Raw genomic sequence first — 19,921 nt, 5'->3', positions numbered from 1 at the left:
CATTATGATATTATGATATTTGTTTAAAAATCGTATTACGTGTCCAAATTTTCAACTAGAAATCAACTAGAATCAAAATTAGAATTATGGGACAAACTGTATAAACCATCAGTCTTATGAAAACGCAACACACGCTTATTAACAATTGAACAATGGATTTTAAATACTGATCCCGTAACAAAAGGATTTTCCTTTGAACCACAGACAAAAAAGCGTTCGAGTTTCTATCGGATCTAATAAACTTTGTAAGGAAATAGATGAACGAATAGAAAGAATACTATGTGCTCTATTTTAAATTTATCAATAAATAGTACAATGTTCTAATCTTAATCGAAAACTATGCGGAACATCGTGTACTTTGTCGTTTGAGTCATAATTCTCTAGTAATTTCTTATAGTAAAACCCCCAATGAAATTGACGCATTTTTCATACATATTTTTGAATTCTTTCTCTCGTATAGAATTAAAATTTTTCATTAAATTAAATTAGTACGTTATGTTATTAAATTAATATGTTGGCTGTTGTGGAATTTATTCATAATTTTTTAATGTTGTTTAAAAATCTTAGATTGTATTTAATTAAATATTGAAAAAATCTTATCTTCCAAAATACAAAAAAAAAAAAAAATAGTATTTTAATTTTATTATTTTTTTTATTATTATTAGTATTTTGTATTATGAAATATTAATATAAGAATTATAAAATTCCTTCAACAGTCAACATGTTAAAAATTCTTGGCAGTATCTAACAAATATGACTACCGTATTCACCCTCTTTTAATGCAGTTTATCTATATGCATGTGTAACGGACGGTCAATAAAGGTAGATCAATTTTGTTTCTTCCACGAATCCAAACGATCTACAATATCGTTTGCACTTTTAATTATTAATAGCATAAATAATTGTATAATATTGTAGAATAAAAGTAGTAGAGTTTTTTTACTCTTCCTCCTTCAACGTCTTATAAACTCCTTTACTTAAAAACAATTCAGAAAAAAAAAAAATAAAAATGATGATATTTTTAAACAATATTATATATATTACAATCAACTTTAATCACGAATGTTTGCAAACGTTGAAAGAAGAATGCGCTAGACTGTTCATCGTTTTTTCGTTCACCTAATCTTAAACAATGATTATCGCCAATATACAGAGTATTTAATCTCCTCCTTCTTTCACACCTCTCTCATTGTCAGAAGACACTTAATACTGAAACCATTCGGAAGCAACGAGACCCATATTTGTAATCTATTATATTATAACCGAATATAATCTTTGATAAACCGATACGCATAGATATGCGTATCAATTTAACATTGCGCTGTATTATCGTCATCTTGCTGATCACTGGTTTCTGCCGCGGAGGGTATAGTTGCGAGGAGCCTGGCAGCTAATCTACTTGGCGATCCAGGTGGTTCAGGCTCTTGAATTGCGAGCTGACGTGTGAGCCTTGGTTTCGACCTGGCTGGTCTCGGTGTATTTCTGGCAGTTACCTCAAGGGACGCGCTAGACCTCGAAATCCTCCAAGTACTAGTGGTAGCAGTGGTGGCGGAACCGGAAGAATCATTTCTGGAAGAGCTGAGATTCGAATCTTGAGACGGTTTTCTAGTGATCAGCCACGAAGAAGCTCTCCGTTTAGGATCTAATAATCTTAATGGGATACCGCAATGATGAGTCTGTCTCCAGGAATCTGATCTGGACGAGGAGAAATTTTCACTTGAGGATACCGATGAGGCTCGTTTGTGTTGTTTCTGTTGGATCTCCGCGATTTGATATGCGTATTGATCGCTACGCGCGTGTCTGGGCCTCGTGTCTCTGGCGCAGGGCCACAATATCCTGGTGCCCCATCGTCGGTAACCGGAACATTGGCTAGTCTCGAGTAATCTTGAATTACATGCACAGGGTGTCTGATTCTCTCGCGACGATCTGTCCACCAAACTGTTCGTGTTTACCGGGGTCTGTCTGTTGCTGAAATTCGAGCTATGCCGGCATCTGCCGATCCCCCTGGTCACCCTGGACTCCTCGATCGCCTTGCAAATAAGTACGCAATCTTTTTTAAACTGCTTGGTCAAGATGGCATACAGAAATGGATTACAGCAGGAGTTTAATGGCAGTACGAACACGGCAAACACTTTTGCCTGTTCAAGCGATACCAGCTGCAATCCAAACGTGGCAGTCAGCGAGAAGAACGCTATGGGGGACCAGCAGAGGAAATCGGTGAACACCAGCAGAGCCATCCGCTTGGCGATTCGCGAATCATTCGAATTCCACGCTTGGGACCCTCTGATCGCGCAGTACATCTTCAGATAACATCCCATTAATATAAGAAATGCGACACCATTGATCAACATCAAAAAGATCACGTATGCTAGCGCAGCGTTCCCGTTAGTCTCGAATGGTAGGCATATAGCAAATTTTCTATAATCTGATACACCGATCAGAGGCAGACTTGCCATAGACAGTGCGAAACACCAGCCTACGGTCATTATGTAACCTGCATGCTTAAGGGAAAGTCTTTTGTTCAGATGCATGGCATGCGTTATGGCGTAGTTCCGTTCCAAAGTAATTACTGCTAACGTATATACGCTCAACTCCGAACTAAGAACGCCTAGAAAACCGGCTAACTGACAACCAGCCGAAGTTTGCCACGGTATGGCGTACATTCGGAATTCTCCTAGAGTCGAAGCGTCCACCACTGCTAGTAGACCTGAAATTAACAAAAGTGTTATTTGAAGCCATAAATTTGGATATGATGATTTTAAATACGTAGAAAATGATTCTATACCATAGAATGGTATTTTTGCATCTTGCATAGATATTTTTTTTTTTTTTATGCCTAACCTAAATAAATGCCCATGAAAAAATCTGCTGCAGCAAGGTTGCAAACAAGAAACCGAGGAACATCCATCTTGCTTCTGGAGAATATTAACACGAATACTACGGTTCCATTTCCAAGCATGGCAAGTAGAAATACTACCCATACACCACAACGTAATGTCCACCAATCGAACAGATCTTGGCACGGTAGAAAAGGACCTGGAAATCATACACATATTTTAAGGTCTTTTTCATATTGTGTATTGAAAGAAGAAGAAGAAGAAGAAAAATATTCATGTTGAAATTACCAGGTTGAGGTAGGCACTGTACGTGAGAAGGTAGTGTTTGAACTGGCAGTGTAACTCGGTTGTTTTGTTCTTCAAAATAATCCTCAACATATGAGGGCAGGTTACCAGGGTATGTAAAATCTGAACCAAAGTTAGCCCAAAGTTCATTTATTTGCGAGCCAAATTTGTCGGTCATGTTATCTAAAACATGTCATCACTTCAGTGCTGCAAAGTCTTTTTTTCTTCTCGTTTGAACGAATCGATGATTGAAGAAAAATAATTGAATGATTTTTCTAATGGAACATTTTTCTAATAGAAAAATGTATGTTTTTATGAATTTGTGCTTCTCTTAACGATTATAAGAAATCTCTAACATGGCAGATTTAAAATGGGGAGTATTATATCTTTTCTTTGAAAAGAATTTTAAATTGTTTTAAATTATAATAAAATATATATATATATAAAAAAATATTTTATTACTAGGTAATTATCGATTCTTTTAATTTCTAAATTCTTTTAATTTCAATGATACTTTTTGTTATTATTTTTGACTGCAATTTATCAATGTTATTAATTATAAAATTAATTTTAAATTTGCCATGAATGATTATTGAAATATCATATGATTGTTACTAAATGAAATTATTTATTTTTAATTTTTTGAGATAACAAATGTTAGAAATTTCGAACGTTGAAATTTACTATTGTATATAAGTATAAATTGATAATATTCTAAAAATTTATTATTAACTTATATTTTCTCTTAAATCCTGAATAAGTAGATTTATGTGCTTTGCAGCATTTCAGTGTCGATTGATTCATCAACGAGTTGTAACAAGTTGAATTTTAAATAAAACAAAATTATTTTTAAATTACAATCTTTTACAAAACAATACAAAACAATACAAATCAATCGTTCTTGCTAAGATATTTTAAAAAAATAGAAATTTTGAAAACTTTATTTTTTTTTATTTAAGATGTAATTAATAAATTATTTTGTATAATTAATAAATTATATTGTTTAAAGTATAGTGATAGAATAATTAATGATAATGATTCTTTTCTTTTTTTTTCAATCAAATGATTAAAATTTTATAGATTACTACCATATACCAACATTTACACAATTGCTATTACAATAATTAATTTGATATTACTTTCTACTAATAATTTAAAACAATAATTAACTAGTGGAATAAATAAGAAAATATATAAAAATAAATATATTCATTTTTAGAATTTCGAATAGTATAATATATAATATATAATATAATAGTATAATATATATAACTTTGAGAGTGCATGAAAGCTCTAAAATTTTATCGAACTACTTACTGAGCTGTGGCCAGATATCGGTGAAACTCGAGTTCCACAAGCTCATATCAAAATCATTGTCAGTGGGGAATAGGATAGATTCTCGAACAGAGGATTTCGTCACCGGATCCTCCACTTCGACCGATAGAAACGAGCAGCAGTGATAAGCGTACGATAATACCATCGTTTGCACACGTGGAAACCTTTCGGGAGCTGGAAATTCCCTCAATGCTGGATTGTTGAATGTCTTAAGATGTAATAGGCCTGATAGCCCTAGTGTTGGCAGTACGGGAAACACGTTATTCCCAAGATTTCTGAGGATTGAGAAAATGAAAAAAATGTACATATATAGCTGATCAATGAATATCAATAAAAAAATTGTTATTCAAAATTGTTAGAATTTAGATAGTTTAATCTTAACTGTAATGTAATAATAATAAAACTTAATTCTTTTTAATATTATGATTTTTTAAAGCAAGACTGAGTTTTTTTTTTACTAAAACTTACAAATCCTCCAAATGTTTCGTCTCTTTAAATGCGTTAGGGTGAATATACTCGATATAATTGCTCTCTAGATCCCTGAAACATAGAATCCCTTTTTTTCAAAATGATAACGGCTAGCTTTCTACACGGGATTAATTGCAAGCGACGACATTTACAACACTTGTAGCCTCGACAAGCCGGTGAACGCGTCACCTGGGATTACTTGCAACTTGTTGTCCGATAGAAGGAGGTCGTGCAACATGTCCAGACCTTTGAATGGCTCATTTGGAAACGACAGAATCATGTTACTGGCCAGATTTCTAGAGAAAAGAAAATTTTCTTTTTTATATCTTCAATTTCGTGTACACAATTTTATAATTCATATATATTATATGAACTATAATATTTATAAAATTTATATTGTTTTTAAGAGAAATACTTACAAAACTCGTAACTCGCTGCAATTTCGTAAATTTGGCACCTCTGTTAGAAAATTTGATTTCATATCACTAAAAATTAATTAATAATAATTAATAAAACATGATTCTATATCAAATGTTAATGAATTATCGGGATACAAAAATTGAACTACTTACAAACTTTTCAATTTTGGACATTGCTCGCATAAATTTTTTGGAACATTCGTCACTTGTGCGCGATCTAATCTCAATACTTCCAATGATTTTGTCCCATTCAAATTAGGAAATATCTGTAGTTCTTTTAGATTCGACAGGATCCTAAAAAAAAAAAAAAAATATTTTCGTCATTTTCTTTAAACATGCATACTCGCAAATCAAAAAATATATACAATGTTGGTTGCGATAATTTAATTCCAAAATATTTTTTAAATAGAGAGTACAAACCATCATCCATACATTACGTAAGGATTTATCTATCTATCTGACAGTTGATAAATCGCTTATCGAATAATCTATACTCACAGTTTACGAAGCTTGCATAGATTATGAAAAGTGTTCCCGTGTATTTCTTTGATAGGATTTCCGCGTAGGTCAAGCGACAATAGATTACTGACACGTCGAAAAACATGCTCCTCCAAAGTTTCGATCCGGTTGTTCGACAGCGACCTACGGAACCGATAAAGCATACACGAATACGATTTTCTTGGTTTCCTTCGTTTCGGTGAAAACGAAAAACAAAAGGAGCGGAGCATCGATCGATCGATCTTTCGCGATTCTAATTTTTAATAAGTTTCCTTTTTTTGCATTTGTTATCACTTATATCAATAAATATAAAAAAAAATTAGTGTTTCATAAAATTTAAGTAATCATGATCACTCTGTGATAAACTATAAAATTTGAATATTTATCTTTCTTAAACGAAAATATTATATTTTTCTTTTCTTTAACAATTTTCATTTTCGTGATTCGAAAAAGATTCTCTAGAGTGATAATGATTTAACAGACAAATAATTTTTATTGTATATTAGAAAATTCTTCTCGATATTTTGATCGAGATATCGCCATATGAATATTAAATTTTCTAATCGGCCATGAATGTACAACGCAGCTCGATAAGGAAATAGAATGTAAAATTCATAGAATGTAAAAAAAAGTTGTCAAATTACATTTTACTTAATCGATGCACACTTACAGGTCTTCAAGGCCAGAGAGCTTTACGATCGCGGTTGGAATTTTTGTTAAATAATTGTCATCGAGCTCCCTACAAAGCAGACAGAGAATTATAATTTTTTTAAAAATCGCGGCCACGATCCCATTTTATCTTCTTTCATTTATAACGAATTGTCCGCCTTTTCTTTTTATGTTTTTATTATCACTTTTTTCCCCCTTAATTTCTTTATTGATTAACTGATGAATGAAATTAATTAATTTTTTTTTCTTTTTTAATATTTTATACATTTGTTATATAAACAAAGTAATATAGATTCTCTTTCTTTTCTCCATTCTTTCTTTATCGTGATGATTTTTTCATTTTTAATTTTATTTTTTTTTTTTTTCCTATTATTATTATATTCTGTGTGACTTTTAGAACACTCACAATACTCGAAGGCTCGTTAAGTTTGTAAATGCATCATCGGCGATCGTATGCAAACGATTTCGTCGAAGTAATCTGCAAAAAAAAATACGAAAATACTATTTGTTAAGAAAGAAGAGAGACAAGGAATATTACGATAAAAATAATAGAAATATTATTGATTTTTTTCTTTCTGATACTTACAACACTTCAAGATTGAAAATTCGGTTGAAGGCACGGGCTGGAATGTCTGTTATGTTGTTACTCGTTAAATCTCTGCAACAATTCAAAAGCAAAATTATACTATAAATGAACAACATAATCATATGAAAATTTTATTTTCATAATATATATTGTTACGTATATATAAATCAAAATGAGAAGTTTACAATTGGATATAAATTTTTTCTTTATAAACACGAATGAATATTTATTTACAAGAGAATTAAAAATTAATTAACAGAATCAAATTAATTTTATTTAGTTCGATTATTTAATTCTTGATCTTTTTTCTTGCTGCTTATATTCGAGTCATACAAATCCAACATAATCGAAATAATTCTGTATGAAAATTAGATAATATGAACAATAAAAAAACAAATGAATTAGTTCAAGAATTGTTCCTAAGCAGCCTAGGGAGACGATTTTATTTTAAAATGAAAAAAAAGAAAGGAACATAAGATAAGAAAAAGAAAAAATGAAAGAGAGAAAATGGAACGAGAAAAATTTTCAAACGAGCGAACCATCGTTAAATGTTACCGACAAAGTCCTCCATGTTTAGTTGTCTTCCCAATTTTACACTCAACTCACGAGACAGAATCAGACGCGGCGAGTTTACGACGGACCGATTCTACTTGGATGCACTTCTTTCTTTATACGTACAGTTTGTCCTAAAAATGTGGAAACATCCGTTAACTGGAGATTTCTGAACTAATTTTTTCAAGAAACATTTTCCTTTATAAAAACTTTTGTTACGTTTTTTTTAACGAATTATTAACAAAAAACATTGGCCAATCACGAAGCACGTAACCTGTCAAGCCACGATAGTTGTTACGTACAGTTGAACAAATTCAAGCAACGTGTATCGAAGAAAATGTGTTGAATATTACAGTTTGTTCATTGTTCGTGATATAATTCGATAATTTTTTTGTATAAAAAAATATTTGTCATATTCAATTTACTGTCTTCGATATATGTTGCTTGGATTTGTTCTCTACTCGATCTACTCGATCGACAGCACGTAACCAACGTTATCCTGGACTAAGCTACATGCTTCGTGATTGGTCAATATTTTTTGTTACTAGCTCGTTAAAAAAACTGTAACAAAAGGAAAATATTGCTTGAAATTATTTCAGAAATCTTCAGTTAATGGATATTCTATATTTTTGAGACATTCTGTACATATATATATATATATAGAATATAATTTTTTTCAAAATCTCATCGATCTAATCGTCGTCGATTTATTAACTCATATCCTTATATCGTAAATTCTTATACATGTTATTTCATTTAATTTATAATACTACAATTCGATACTATAATATTACAATTAAGATGTTCGGTTTACAAATATCTAAAAATTGGAAAGATGATATAAAATGGAAAGTTTGTAAAATTTTCTGTGCACTTATATTTAATTTATTTTTTTTTAACAAAAAGAAACAAGAAAGAAATAAACTTTCTTTTGTAAAAAGTAAATCTGGAAAATTTTCAATTGTCGTTTTAAATATCCATCCGTTTTTATCTGGCAATAAAGTGATTTTCCAGTTGATGGTAGGCATATTATCCTCGGTATAGTACCAATTACGCGCTGGTTACCCCTTAATGGCCCCATAAATTCGCCGATATCGAGCACCCAGCCACTTGAACACTACGAATATAGAATAAATTTGTTCGAGTGTTGTGCTTGTTTAAATCGCACACGCGAAACTTGACATTTTTAAACATAGCAGTCTAAGTTCTAGAAATATATTAAGCGTCTTGTAGAAGTAAGCATTCTAAAAGCATTCTAAACCAGTTCATAAATTCAAATTGAAATTAGCTAAATTTAGTTTATTTTCTCTTATTTTGTAATCGTAATCGATCAAACGTAAAGCGTTTCAATTCGATCTAGTAAATCGATTCGAAAATAAAAATTCGAAATCACTTTCTCAGGTAGTATAGCGTCACTGGTGAATTCTCGTTTGAAAAATCGTTTTCTAGGCCACACTCAACCGTCATCGTCCAAATATCGTTCTGGCATGCATAAATATCGAGTTTCGATACGAGTGCGGTTACGATTCATTGAATAAAAAAGTCCTTGGCTAATTTCGGAAGTCGCGCTCCTTTGATTAGCATAAAGATCCGATAAAACGATTGATTTCGCTTAATTTTTCGTGTTCTAACATAGATTCGATGATGCATAATAATGCATAATAATATTTAAGATATTTTTAACATGATTTGAAACAGGAAAAATAAAAATATTTTGATAGATATTTTTTTGAATAAATTCGTTAAAATCATTTACCAGAACAATTTATTGTATTTGTATTCATTTCTATTCTTCGAATTGGAGAACATTTATTCTTGTTTTTCGAAAATCGCTACAATATCACTTCCGTTCTCCTTTGAAGATTTCTTCTTAACTAAAAGAATTCGTCTCGATACAAACGTAGTTTTACATTATTCATACAATGTCTCGGATTTAATAAAATTTTATTCTAACTTTATTTTTTTCATATTTTTATACGAGTTTTTCTCGACAAACGAATACGCATGCGAATATTCGTTTTACGAGTTAGAATTCACAAAATTGAATATTTTTGTCGCATAATATATATAATTTTAACAAATAATATGTTTTCTTCGATAAAATTTTCGGTATCGGTGGATGCGCGTGCGTAAACTCACTCGATCAATGTGTGGATACAATGTGCAGGCCACACAGAAATCTCATGAAACAATGAAACTTTTTCAAGGTATTCACGATATGTTTTTCCAGCATTCGTTCTTTCTCTCAAGTTTCCTCGAGATAGTAAAATAGTAATAAAAAAAGCCTTTTTTATTTACAACAAATATTCTCCATCAACTAAAAGAGTTATTTCATCTTTGTATAGTTATCCTTAAAAAAACATCCAACTCAAGATGTTTCGACCACATATTCTCTTCGAATGATAATTAGGCACATGGAACGTCCATTCGTTCCTATAATCAAAATCAATTAATCAATCTGTTGATTTTCTTTATCCGACCTGTTTCACATCTCAACGGATAAAATCGACGCAGAAGAAAAAAAGTCGAAAGAAGAAAAGAGATTGATTTCTCTCTATGAATCTAAGTCATTTGTAAAAAAAAAAAAAAAAAAAGAAAAACGCCAATTCTCAACGTGATTTTTCTTCCCTTTGTATCTTACACTTAAGCTGATGGAAGGTTGGTTAAAATGGTTTGTTCGAGTTTTAGGAGTTAGACGAAGGGCTGTTTAATGGCAATGTTCTGATAAGTTTTTCAGAGAAAGTTTCCCGAGGAATCGTTTATAAGAGGAAATGTGGTTTCTCGATGGAACCGTAAGTTGAAAGATTTTTCTTTTAACACGTTTTTCGTATCGTGTAGAGCAAAGAAAAATATCCTTTTAGCAAGAAATATCATCAATTATATAAAATATATTTTATTTTAATCGTTTTTCTGCGAGTAGAAAAATAAATTTTTATCACAAATATTAAAGTTGATCTATAATTTGATATTGCAAAAAAAAAATGTTTCGTAATTTTATAAAATACGAGGATAATATCTCTTACAGTTAAAAATAAACTGAAGATTGGTAATAAAATTAAATTCAACATTGCTTATTTCTCACCGATTGTAATTTTTCGTTGTAGAATCCAAGAGGAGACGAAATGCGAGGCGACCGAGAAAAATATGGGAGAAAAACAAGAGAAACGAGGAAGGGATCTGTTATTTGGCGGCGGAAGGGAGAAATTTTCATCGTTATTCCAGTCCTCGTCCTTTCGCTATTTGTCATCATAGTTTTATCTCGGTCTTTACTGCCTTCTCCGTGCCTTATGCCGTGTCGTTTCGCAAATAATGCGCCTCCCCCCCTTTTTTTTTACGAGTTTGTAGTAAAAATATATGATTCTCCGGTTGTCGATCGATCTTTGCAGAGTATGGATACGACGACGGTTGTAATAACGTCTATCGAAAAATAAATAGAATAAATTTAAAAAATTTATAATATTAATATAGAATAGATATTAATTTAGAATATTTAAATTCTAATTATATTTAACATTATATTTAAAATTAAATATTTAAACAATTTCTTTTTTTGTATTCTGACAATGTGGATGAGAAAATGTTTGATATATTAAAATAATTATATTGTTAAATATATTGGAACGAAGATCGATATGAATTTAAGAAGAATTTTTTAAAGATTCGCTTGCCCTTTAATATTAAATCTTCGCTTTATCCAACCAATTGTGAAGAGAATTTATCGTGTTTGGCTTAGTCGACTATAATTTAAATTTAGTATCGGCTGATTTATGAATCTGGAGGAAATAAACGGAGTTGTGGCTCGAGAAAGCGTGTATGGATCGAATGATTAAAAAGGCAGTTGACGAAAATTAATGTATCGTTTTGCTGCGCATTAAAAAGACAGATCGGAAAGAAAAAGTGTATCGCGTTATCGAATAAATTTCTTAACTTAATTTATTTCATTCTATGAATAGGAATTTTTATTTTTCACTGACCAATTAAAAATCAAGAGAAAAAATATTTCTGAAAATCCAATTCTCCACCAGTGATAGAAACGACCCATCTCCTATTTATGATAGGTCGCTCGTGTTTCGTAAACACACAGAAAAACTTTGACCACGATATAAAAGCTTCTATATGAATAACGGTGGGTCAGTCGTATCACCAACTTCTCCGTTATCTATTCGGAATCGATTCTCCAACGAAATGTTTCATTAAATCTCGTTTATTTTTTTTTTATTTTTATTTATTCTTTTGGAAATATTAAAAAATATTTCAGACAAAATTTGAATGGTTTCGATTTAATTATAGCGTAATATAATTATTTTGTTCTTAAGTGGGCACGAATATCGATTTTCCTTTTTTTTTTAAATAGAATAAAACATTTTTAATGCATATTTAATTATATTCAATATATTCCACCTTTTTTCACACGATCGAAAAAACAGACTTATTTGCGTAAACGCGGATCAATCCTTCGATATTCTTGTCACGATCCAGCCTGGCATCCCAATCACTTTGTTACTGTCAGAGAAAGTTTTAACCGGAAATCTTAAATAAACGTTGAACGTCACGTCACGGCTCGAACTTCATTCTTGTTTCCTTATTAAATTCTCAATCGTTTTATCCTTTCGTTGCCATAGATGTCTCTATAATCGTATTCATACTATATTAAAAATTATAGTAACTCGATTATACGTAGAGAATTCGTTGTGTAGCGAAAATAAGTACATAAGTGCGATCAAAATGATTGAACGTTTTATACCTTCGTTATAAACCATAAATGATTAAAAATTATTACAACTAAACACAAAAACAATAGTGACTCGATTCTATATACGAATATAGAGAATTCCTTGTGTAATAAAAGTAAATACAATGCTCGATCAAAGTAACTATAAAATATAATTTTACAATTTATAAATAAATAACATTCGTTGTATATTTTCACAGCTGTAATATTCGGCAAAGAATTTGTTTAATTGCATCCAAGTTTCGCGTTATTGCCCGGCTGTTCCAGGTCGAGGAGTTGGTGTGAATCGACGCCACGGAAACGAATCTTGTGCAATGTTTCGGGTCAACAGCTCGTTCGCCTAAAATTGGACCTGAAGATGACGACTCGTTTCCTCGATGAGGGATGGCTGTGAGAACTCGCTAATTGGCCGAACGTGTTCGTTTTTCCAACGACATTCTAATCTCGAGAGATGATAATTAGCGCTAATTTTTCGAGATTAATCATTTTACTCCTCTTAGAAACTTTGCAAGATTCGTTTTATACAGAATGTGTATATAATAATATTTTTATCGATCTGTGTAATATTATTGACAATGATGCAAAATGGTTATTGATGGATCAATTATTTGCTTTTATTTTTACTTGAATAATCGTATATATATGTAAATAGTATATCTATTTTTTTTTTTAAAAAGTGTAATAAAATAATGTCGAGATAAATTCAATGATCCGGCTACGTAAAATGATTCGAAATAACAGGAAGTTGTAAATTAACGAAGTCTTCAAATGTCAGGTTAACGTGAATCGTGAATCATATCGACTAGGATATTATTCTACACCAACGCGAAATATTTCGGTTAAAATTGCGAATTTGTGTCATTCTTTCATGATGAATTTATTTACTATTCGATACAAATTCGCAACTTTGATAAATGAAATTCATTTATAATTTGAATGTAATAAATAGAATATGATAAAAGATCTATTCTAATTTTTTTCTAAACAAATCGATACAAAAAAATTCAAATTTATTTCATATATTTATTTATTTATTATATTCATTATATTTATAATATTTATAAAAATATTTATAAAAAAAAGAGAATTAAAAAACATCGATTAAATAAAAATTTTCTTTAATAATACGAATAAAAAATTTTCCATCAACGAATTACATTAGCATTAAAATTTAAATTTTATTAAAATTAGAATTTTTAGCTAAATCCAAAAAAAAAACATATCTGAGATAAAAATTTCGAAAAATATTTATAAAAAAAAAAGAGAGCATCGATTAAATAAAAATTTTCTTTAATAATACGAATAAAAAATTTTCCATCAACGAATTACAATTGGTATTAAAATTGAAATTTTAAATTTAAATTTTATTAAAATTAGAATTTTTAGCTAAATCCAAAAAAAAAACATATTTGAGATAAAAATAATTTGGAAAAATATAAATAAACGTGGAAAAAATAATCTTGAAAAATCATTGCTCCGATCGAACGAGAAAGATCATGATGAAGAACACGCGTCTTGAATGCAGCGAGTGTGACCCGAGAAAAGTGATGTATCCGGTACAGATGTGACACGAATATTTCCGGATTACCGGCTCTCGATCGTCCAAGAACCGCCCGAGATTCTTTTTCTTCGATCCCTTTTCTTTCCGCGCTATTTCATTGTCGATGATATTTTTTTCGCTTCAGATCGAAATAAAACAAAAATTAAATATTTTTCTACGTATTACGGCAATTTCTTTTTCCGTTCATTTTATTCAATCTTTTTTCGTTCACGATGGAATCTCGATAACACAACCGACGTACATTCTGACCTATATCGTGACTCGTCACCAGGATGGAATCTGGCGCAGATTGCTCGATTTCACAAAAATCACTCTCTTATGTACGTTTACATCATTCATTAATATATTAACAACCAATTTATTAAGGGACTAATTTATATTAAGATCGAAAAGAAATAATTATGTTTCACGTGTCTAAGAAATTTTAAGGTTAACTTTCGTCGCGCGATAAAATTTCATACATTTACACTTATTAACAAATTAAGAAGAATGAAATATATTAAATTTTATGCCATTTGACATTGAAATTTTTAGAATTTATTATATGGGTCAATATTGTTCATTGCTACGTGATAATTAATTTAATGATGAGTATTGACATATTGACGAGATATACGTGAACTTCGATTAACGAGGAATGGAATACTATCGAACCGCCGTGTGATCGATAGTTGCTATAACCGATTGTCGATATGATTAATCATTCATTTTAAATCGAAAATTAAGAAATTAACGTAATTTTAAGAAATTTTTATTCGTCAATTCTTTTTATTTTTTACAGAATTACTTCTAAAAAATAGATTATCTTTTTTAAATTATTTAAATAAAAAATAGATTAAAATCGATATTCATGAATCTTGAAATTTTATATTTTTTTCTTGAAATATGTATTTATCGAGGAGAAAAAAATAAGATAAAAAAACATGTTTTCATTAAATTTATAAAATTGATATGAAATAATAATAAAATTTCGAAATATTCTTTTTCCGTAAAGACAAATGGGTCGAATTTGGCAACAGTCGGTGGGATTACTTTCACAATAACGTCATGAACACGCGATTCACGTTATAGACGTGACCAACATGATTAATAGTTCTCCACGTTCCTTTCAGATGTTTACGCTCGTCTATCGAGCATCAGGCCATAATAATAATATCTACTGATACTATGAGAACGAGAATTTTATGTGAATGAATTTTTAGTATTGGAAACACCAACACCGTTAAAAACGAATGATTATGATAGGTTACCAAAGTCTATGATAAGAGCTATATATTTACAAAAGCAAAATTATATATTAATTATATATTATTCTACAATTAATTTTCAGATAAACTAATATTTTCTCTATTCAATTTTCTCTATTAGTTATTAAATATTTTATTATCTCTTTCTACGAAAAAAGAATGAAAAGAATATAGAAAAGAACAAGAAGTGAGAAAAAGGAATGAAAAAAAGAAGAAAAGAATACGAATGCGATATAATTAGAAGAAACAACTCAACTGAATGAGAATAATTAACGAAGCAAAAGATCGAAACAGGTTCGTCGAAAGGATGAATGAAAAAATCTTCACTCAAACATGCTGCTTCTCCAACAAGATAGTTTTCTATAAATATTTCGCGTCGATGAAACCACGTGCAATGACAAGATATGTAGAAACGACTCGACTCTCGAACGAGCGAGAGCGAGATTAATCGACTCCTAACTGCACATCGAGATATCGGTCGTCGAAAGGGTCGATGTAGAAACATCTTTAGATAATAAATGGAACAACTGTTGATCACGAAACAAAATTTTTAATGTTGCCATATTATTTCTGTAATAAATTGTGAAATCAATTTATAAGAAAATTTGAAAAATATTTATATATATATATATATTTATATAATTATAATATTTTATTCTTTCTTTTAATCTAATAGTAATAATAATAAATTTATATCGCTATATGACAGTTACGTTAAAAAATAGATCGTTTCCTTGTTGATTTACCAAGGAGGAAATTGACGATTCCCGATAATAAGATTCGTTCTGATTTCTTAGATAGAGAAGTGTGAATTAATCTCGACGACTCCCGTCGATTAATCAGCCTATTCCACAAACGAACGAACAAAGATAAATTACTTCGCTTCTCAAGTGTCTTCTTTTTTTTTACCCTTATGTCATCCTCTATTTTGCTGTTTTCTCTTGCGATCGATATTCGTGGTGAAAATGAAATATCATGATAAAAGAAGATTGAAAAAAAAAAGAGAAAAAAGAATATAAAAGAAAACAAAAGAAGTGAAAGAAGGAGATCGTGATGAAGAAAAATCACACATAAAAAAAATAAAAAAGAAAAAAAAGATAAAGATCATTGAGATGCAAAAATATCATAAAATATTTAGCATATATAGATCCTCGTAAAGATTGCTCATGAATATTGTTAACACTCTGTATATAAAAATAAGCTAGAATTCGAATATGATATGTAATTTCTTATTGTATCCTCGATCTTAAACTCTGCTCTATAAAATATCGGCTGTCTGAATAAAGAAGGATCAACCTCTTGGCTATGTAGGTCGAACGTCAACCGTATTTACTTGTACGGATTATACCTTCATACCTTTAAGAGATGTTCTCCGCATCTCTAATATCTCCGTTCCTGTATTCTTAGAAACATTCATTGTACCGTGCAATTTCATTTTTATGACGTTCCGGGTTTTTAATGCTCAATGCTATCGATTTTTCTTCTTTTTTTTTTATTTCTCCATTTTCTTAGAGAGACTTTTATAGCTAGAGTGGATACATTATAGGCATTATATTTATTTTTGGATATAATACGGCGATAAACATAGAAAATATTAAAAATATAATATTTAAATATGAAATATTCAATGTCTCGACGATTTAGTAATATTATAATTTGTTAAAATTTAAATCAATGAGATAATATATATTAATGTAATATATATTTCTTTTTTAACCATCATATAATTTAAATTATTTCATAGCCAGATACAACGTGTTAACCTAACCTTTCGCGAGACCGATAAAAACATATATTAATTTAAAATCAACTATTTGATCTGAAAATTTTTGCGAATCATCATTTTACTTTTTTAATTTAATAAAATTTTTTCAATATAAAAATCGTTATTTACTTCTTGAAAATTTTAAATTAAATGTTAAAACAAAAAATACATAGATACAGTATATAGTGCAGATACAGTTTAGAAAAAATATATGATAAAAAATATCATTGTGAAAAAAAGTCAATAGTTTTATCGCAATATAATTTATGACACTTTCTATCAAATCAACATTATGAAATATTATTTTCTACATAGTTACATATTTCTTTGTAATTTTCGATATTCGAATTTGATTCAAATGACGACATCTCAAAATTGATTTCAATTTTAATTCATGCAAATATATTTTTCTTAAATATTTTTACATTTCACTGTTAAATATAATCTTAAAAAAATATTACTCTAGTAATTGTTTATAAAAGATCTGGAGTAAATAGATTTGATAATGATAGTAATTGTAATAGCGAAACAACGATTGATTAGAAAAAGATGAAACGAAAATAAATTCGCATATGCAGCGCTGCAAGTCAAACGGACAGACGTATCTAAGTGTATACGCGGAAAATACGACCAACTTGTCCCGAAGGATACTTTCGGATGGAATCCAGGCCAGAAAAAAGTTCCAATTACTCGTTCGTTTTTCCTCCGCCTTCTACGCGCGACCATACTGTAAATGTCATTTTTTTCATTCTTTTGATCATTCCAGTAGTACGATCCATAAGTACGATCAAAAAAATAAAATAAATATTAATCATAACAATAATAACATTTCTATTTAAAGCATCGAGTATAAATGAAAAAGAAAAATTAATAATGTTACGTTGTAATAGTAAATTGTTGTTTTGAAACTTGATATTATTTGCGTGAGGCTTAAAATAAAAGGGATCATTTTAAAAAGAGAAACAAGTCAGAAAGGTATGTTTTAATTTTGACAGATAGTTTTCATACTTCGTTTCATTCATAGTTTTGAATAATTGGCGCTTCTTGACAGATCACGTGGTAATTGTTTTATGTATTCAAATCATATTCTAATATTTGATGATAAATAATTATCAATAATAAATTTTATAAAATATATATAAATATAAAATTAAGAAATTTTAAATCGCCATATGAATCATTTAAAATGTTAATGTCTCAAGGTTTCTGGTGTCTCATCCAATATCAAACCTTTCAAACTCTCAAGGCAAAAGTTCGAAGGACCTCCGTGCGACCGTAGTGCTCGAAAAGCCGCGCGCGCAAAGGAAACAACAAAAAAGGAAACAAGAAACGAGAAACACGATCTCAAGTATATCAATAGAATTTAATACATTTTGAAGTATTTTGTTAAAATATTATAATATAATAAATGAAAAGAAATGAACATATGTATACATTTTTACTCACAGTTTCGTAAGATTGACGATGGATGGAAGTGTAATGATATCGAGAGGCTCCAAGATGGACAAAAAACCAGCTCCGCGGCAAGAAATCTCCTTTCCGTCGGCAGTAATATTGCAAGATTCTAGGAGACCGGGTCCACTGAAGGAACCCGGCTGTTCCTCGGCGGAGCAAATCCGGCAGAGGAACATCGCCAAAATGACAGTACCGCGGCAGAACTGTGTGCACATGCCGGTCAGGTTTATTAGGCTTCTCTTCCTTCCTTCTGCCGGAATCGCCGCGCCCAGGAAACGTTTCACTTCACCACATTATACTTATATCAGATACACATCAGGATCCTGAATCCTTTGACAAACGAAAAGATGAACACACGAGATAGCATATAGAAAGGAACGCGTGGCCTGTTAAGGAGCTTATAAGCTCACGAAACGAGCAACGCACGCGCTCACTTTCCTTTTAACGCGGTTTCAACAACAGACGTATACAATACGACATACGTTTACCAACTGACAGTGTAACTATATATGCAATAGCAGTAACTGCACCAATTCCCCCTCTTTCACGCAGTCTTATCCCTACTATTGCCATATTCATAGCTTTGAACCAATCAACTTTCTCCGTAAAAACGCCACTACCAATGCACTTCTTAGTATAATCTACCGCGACATCGGCGCATCGATGATATATCCCGAACATAGAGATCCATAATATTTTCGATCGATTTTATGATTTTTATTTTATTTTTTAAGACAATGTTTGTAACACGATGATTGAATGATATTTTGATAATTGGATATTAACTTTGATAAAAAAACAGAAATTTGTATATTCATTTTTGAGAGATTAATTGATTTTGAATTTGAAGATTGCTAAAAATATATTGAAGAATATTATATTTGTAAAAATTAAAAAATTATATTTGTAAAAATATATTTTATATATTCTTTTCCTTTGTTTATTATAAAACATTTAAAATTAACTTTGAAATTAGAAATTAAAATTAAATAATATAAAAACTTATTAATTATCGAAAAATAAAATACAAATATATGCAAACAATACTATGAGTTTTAAATAACATATATTAATTATAAAATGATTATGGATACAATTATATTTTTTTTAATAATTTTTGTTTATATTTCATATTTTTTTTATTAATTTTCTATAATGTAATAATTTATTTTTTGTTTTTTAATTATTTATTTAAAATTTATAAAAAATGTATTGTAATTGTATGTTTTCTGCATGCTATATATCAAAACACAAAATGATATCAATCGATAATTCCAATTAGATTTCTTTCATTTACAATTTTTAAAAGATTTATAATAATCAATAATACACATAGATATATATATTTTTTTTAAACACAAATATTAACTTTCATAATTTTTTAACTAATTCAACACTATTATTTGATAATGAGAAGCATATGGATAACAGTTGAAAAAAATATATAATTGATTATATGATATATAAAAAAATAACTTAATATATATATAAATTTTTGAGATAATGAATACA

At 29.8% G+C, this 19,921-nt stretch overlaps 1 protein-coding gene across 5 annotated transcripts; it reads right to left on the bottom strand.

Moving 5' to 3' along the window:
* Positions 1-594: 594 nt before the first annotated feature.
* LOC122714878 (lutropin-choriogonadotropic hormone receptor) lies at positions 595-18,860 on the bottom strand. Of its 5 annotated transcripts, none has more exons than XM_043936619.1 (13): positions 18,401-18,860; positions 7,098-7,169; positions 6,918-6,989; positions 6,513-6,581; positions 5,843-5,986; positions 5,498-5,638; positions 5,345-5,410; positions 5,078-5,221; positions 4,926-4,997; positions 4,440-4,732; positions 3,126-3,305; positions 2,842-3,036; positions 595-2,707 (listed from the first exon to the last, which is right to left on the bottom strand). In XM_043936619.1, the coding sequence occupies exons 1-13, from the start codon at positions 18,622-18,624 to the stop codon at positions 1,311-1,313; spliced, it is 3,069 nt and encodes a 1,022-aa protein (XP_043792554.1). In that variant the 5' UTR covers positions 18,625-18,860; the 3' UTR covers positions 595-1,310. The 5 variants fall into 5 exon arrangements, with proteins under 5 accessions (XP_043792554.1, XP_043792555.1, XP_043792558.1 ...); XM_043936620.1 differs by having other exon boundaries at positions 3,126-3,245; XM_043936623.1 differs by lacking the exon at positions 18,401-18,860 and adding an exon at positions 7,637-7,771 and having other exon boundaries at positions 6,487-6,581.
* Positions 18,861-19,921: the final 1,061 nt, after the last annotated feature.

This window comes from Apis laboriosa, unplaced genomic scaffold, assembly GCF_014066325.1.
Source record: "Apis laboriosa isolate Shangri-la unplaced genomic scaffold, ASM1406632v1 scaffold34_cov151, whole genome shotgun sequence".
In the NCBI taxonomy this organism is placed as follows: Eukaryota; Metazoa; Arthropoda; class Insecta; order Hymenoptera; family Apidae; genus Apis; species Apis laboriosa.
This window is presented reverse-complemented; position numbering and strand designations above follow the sequence as displayed.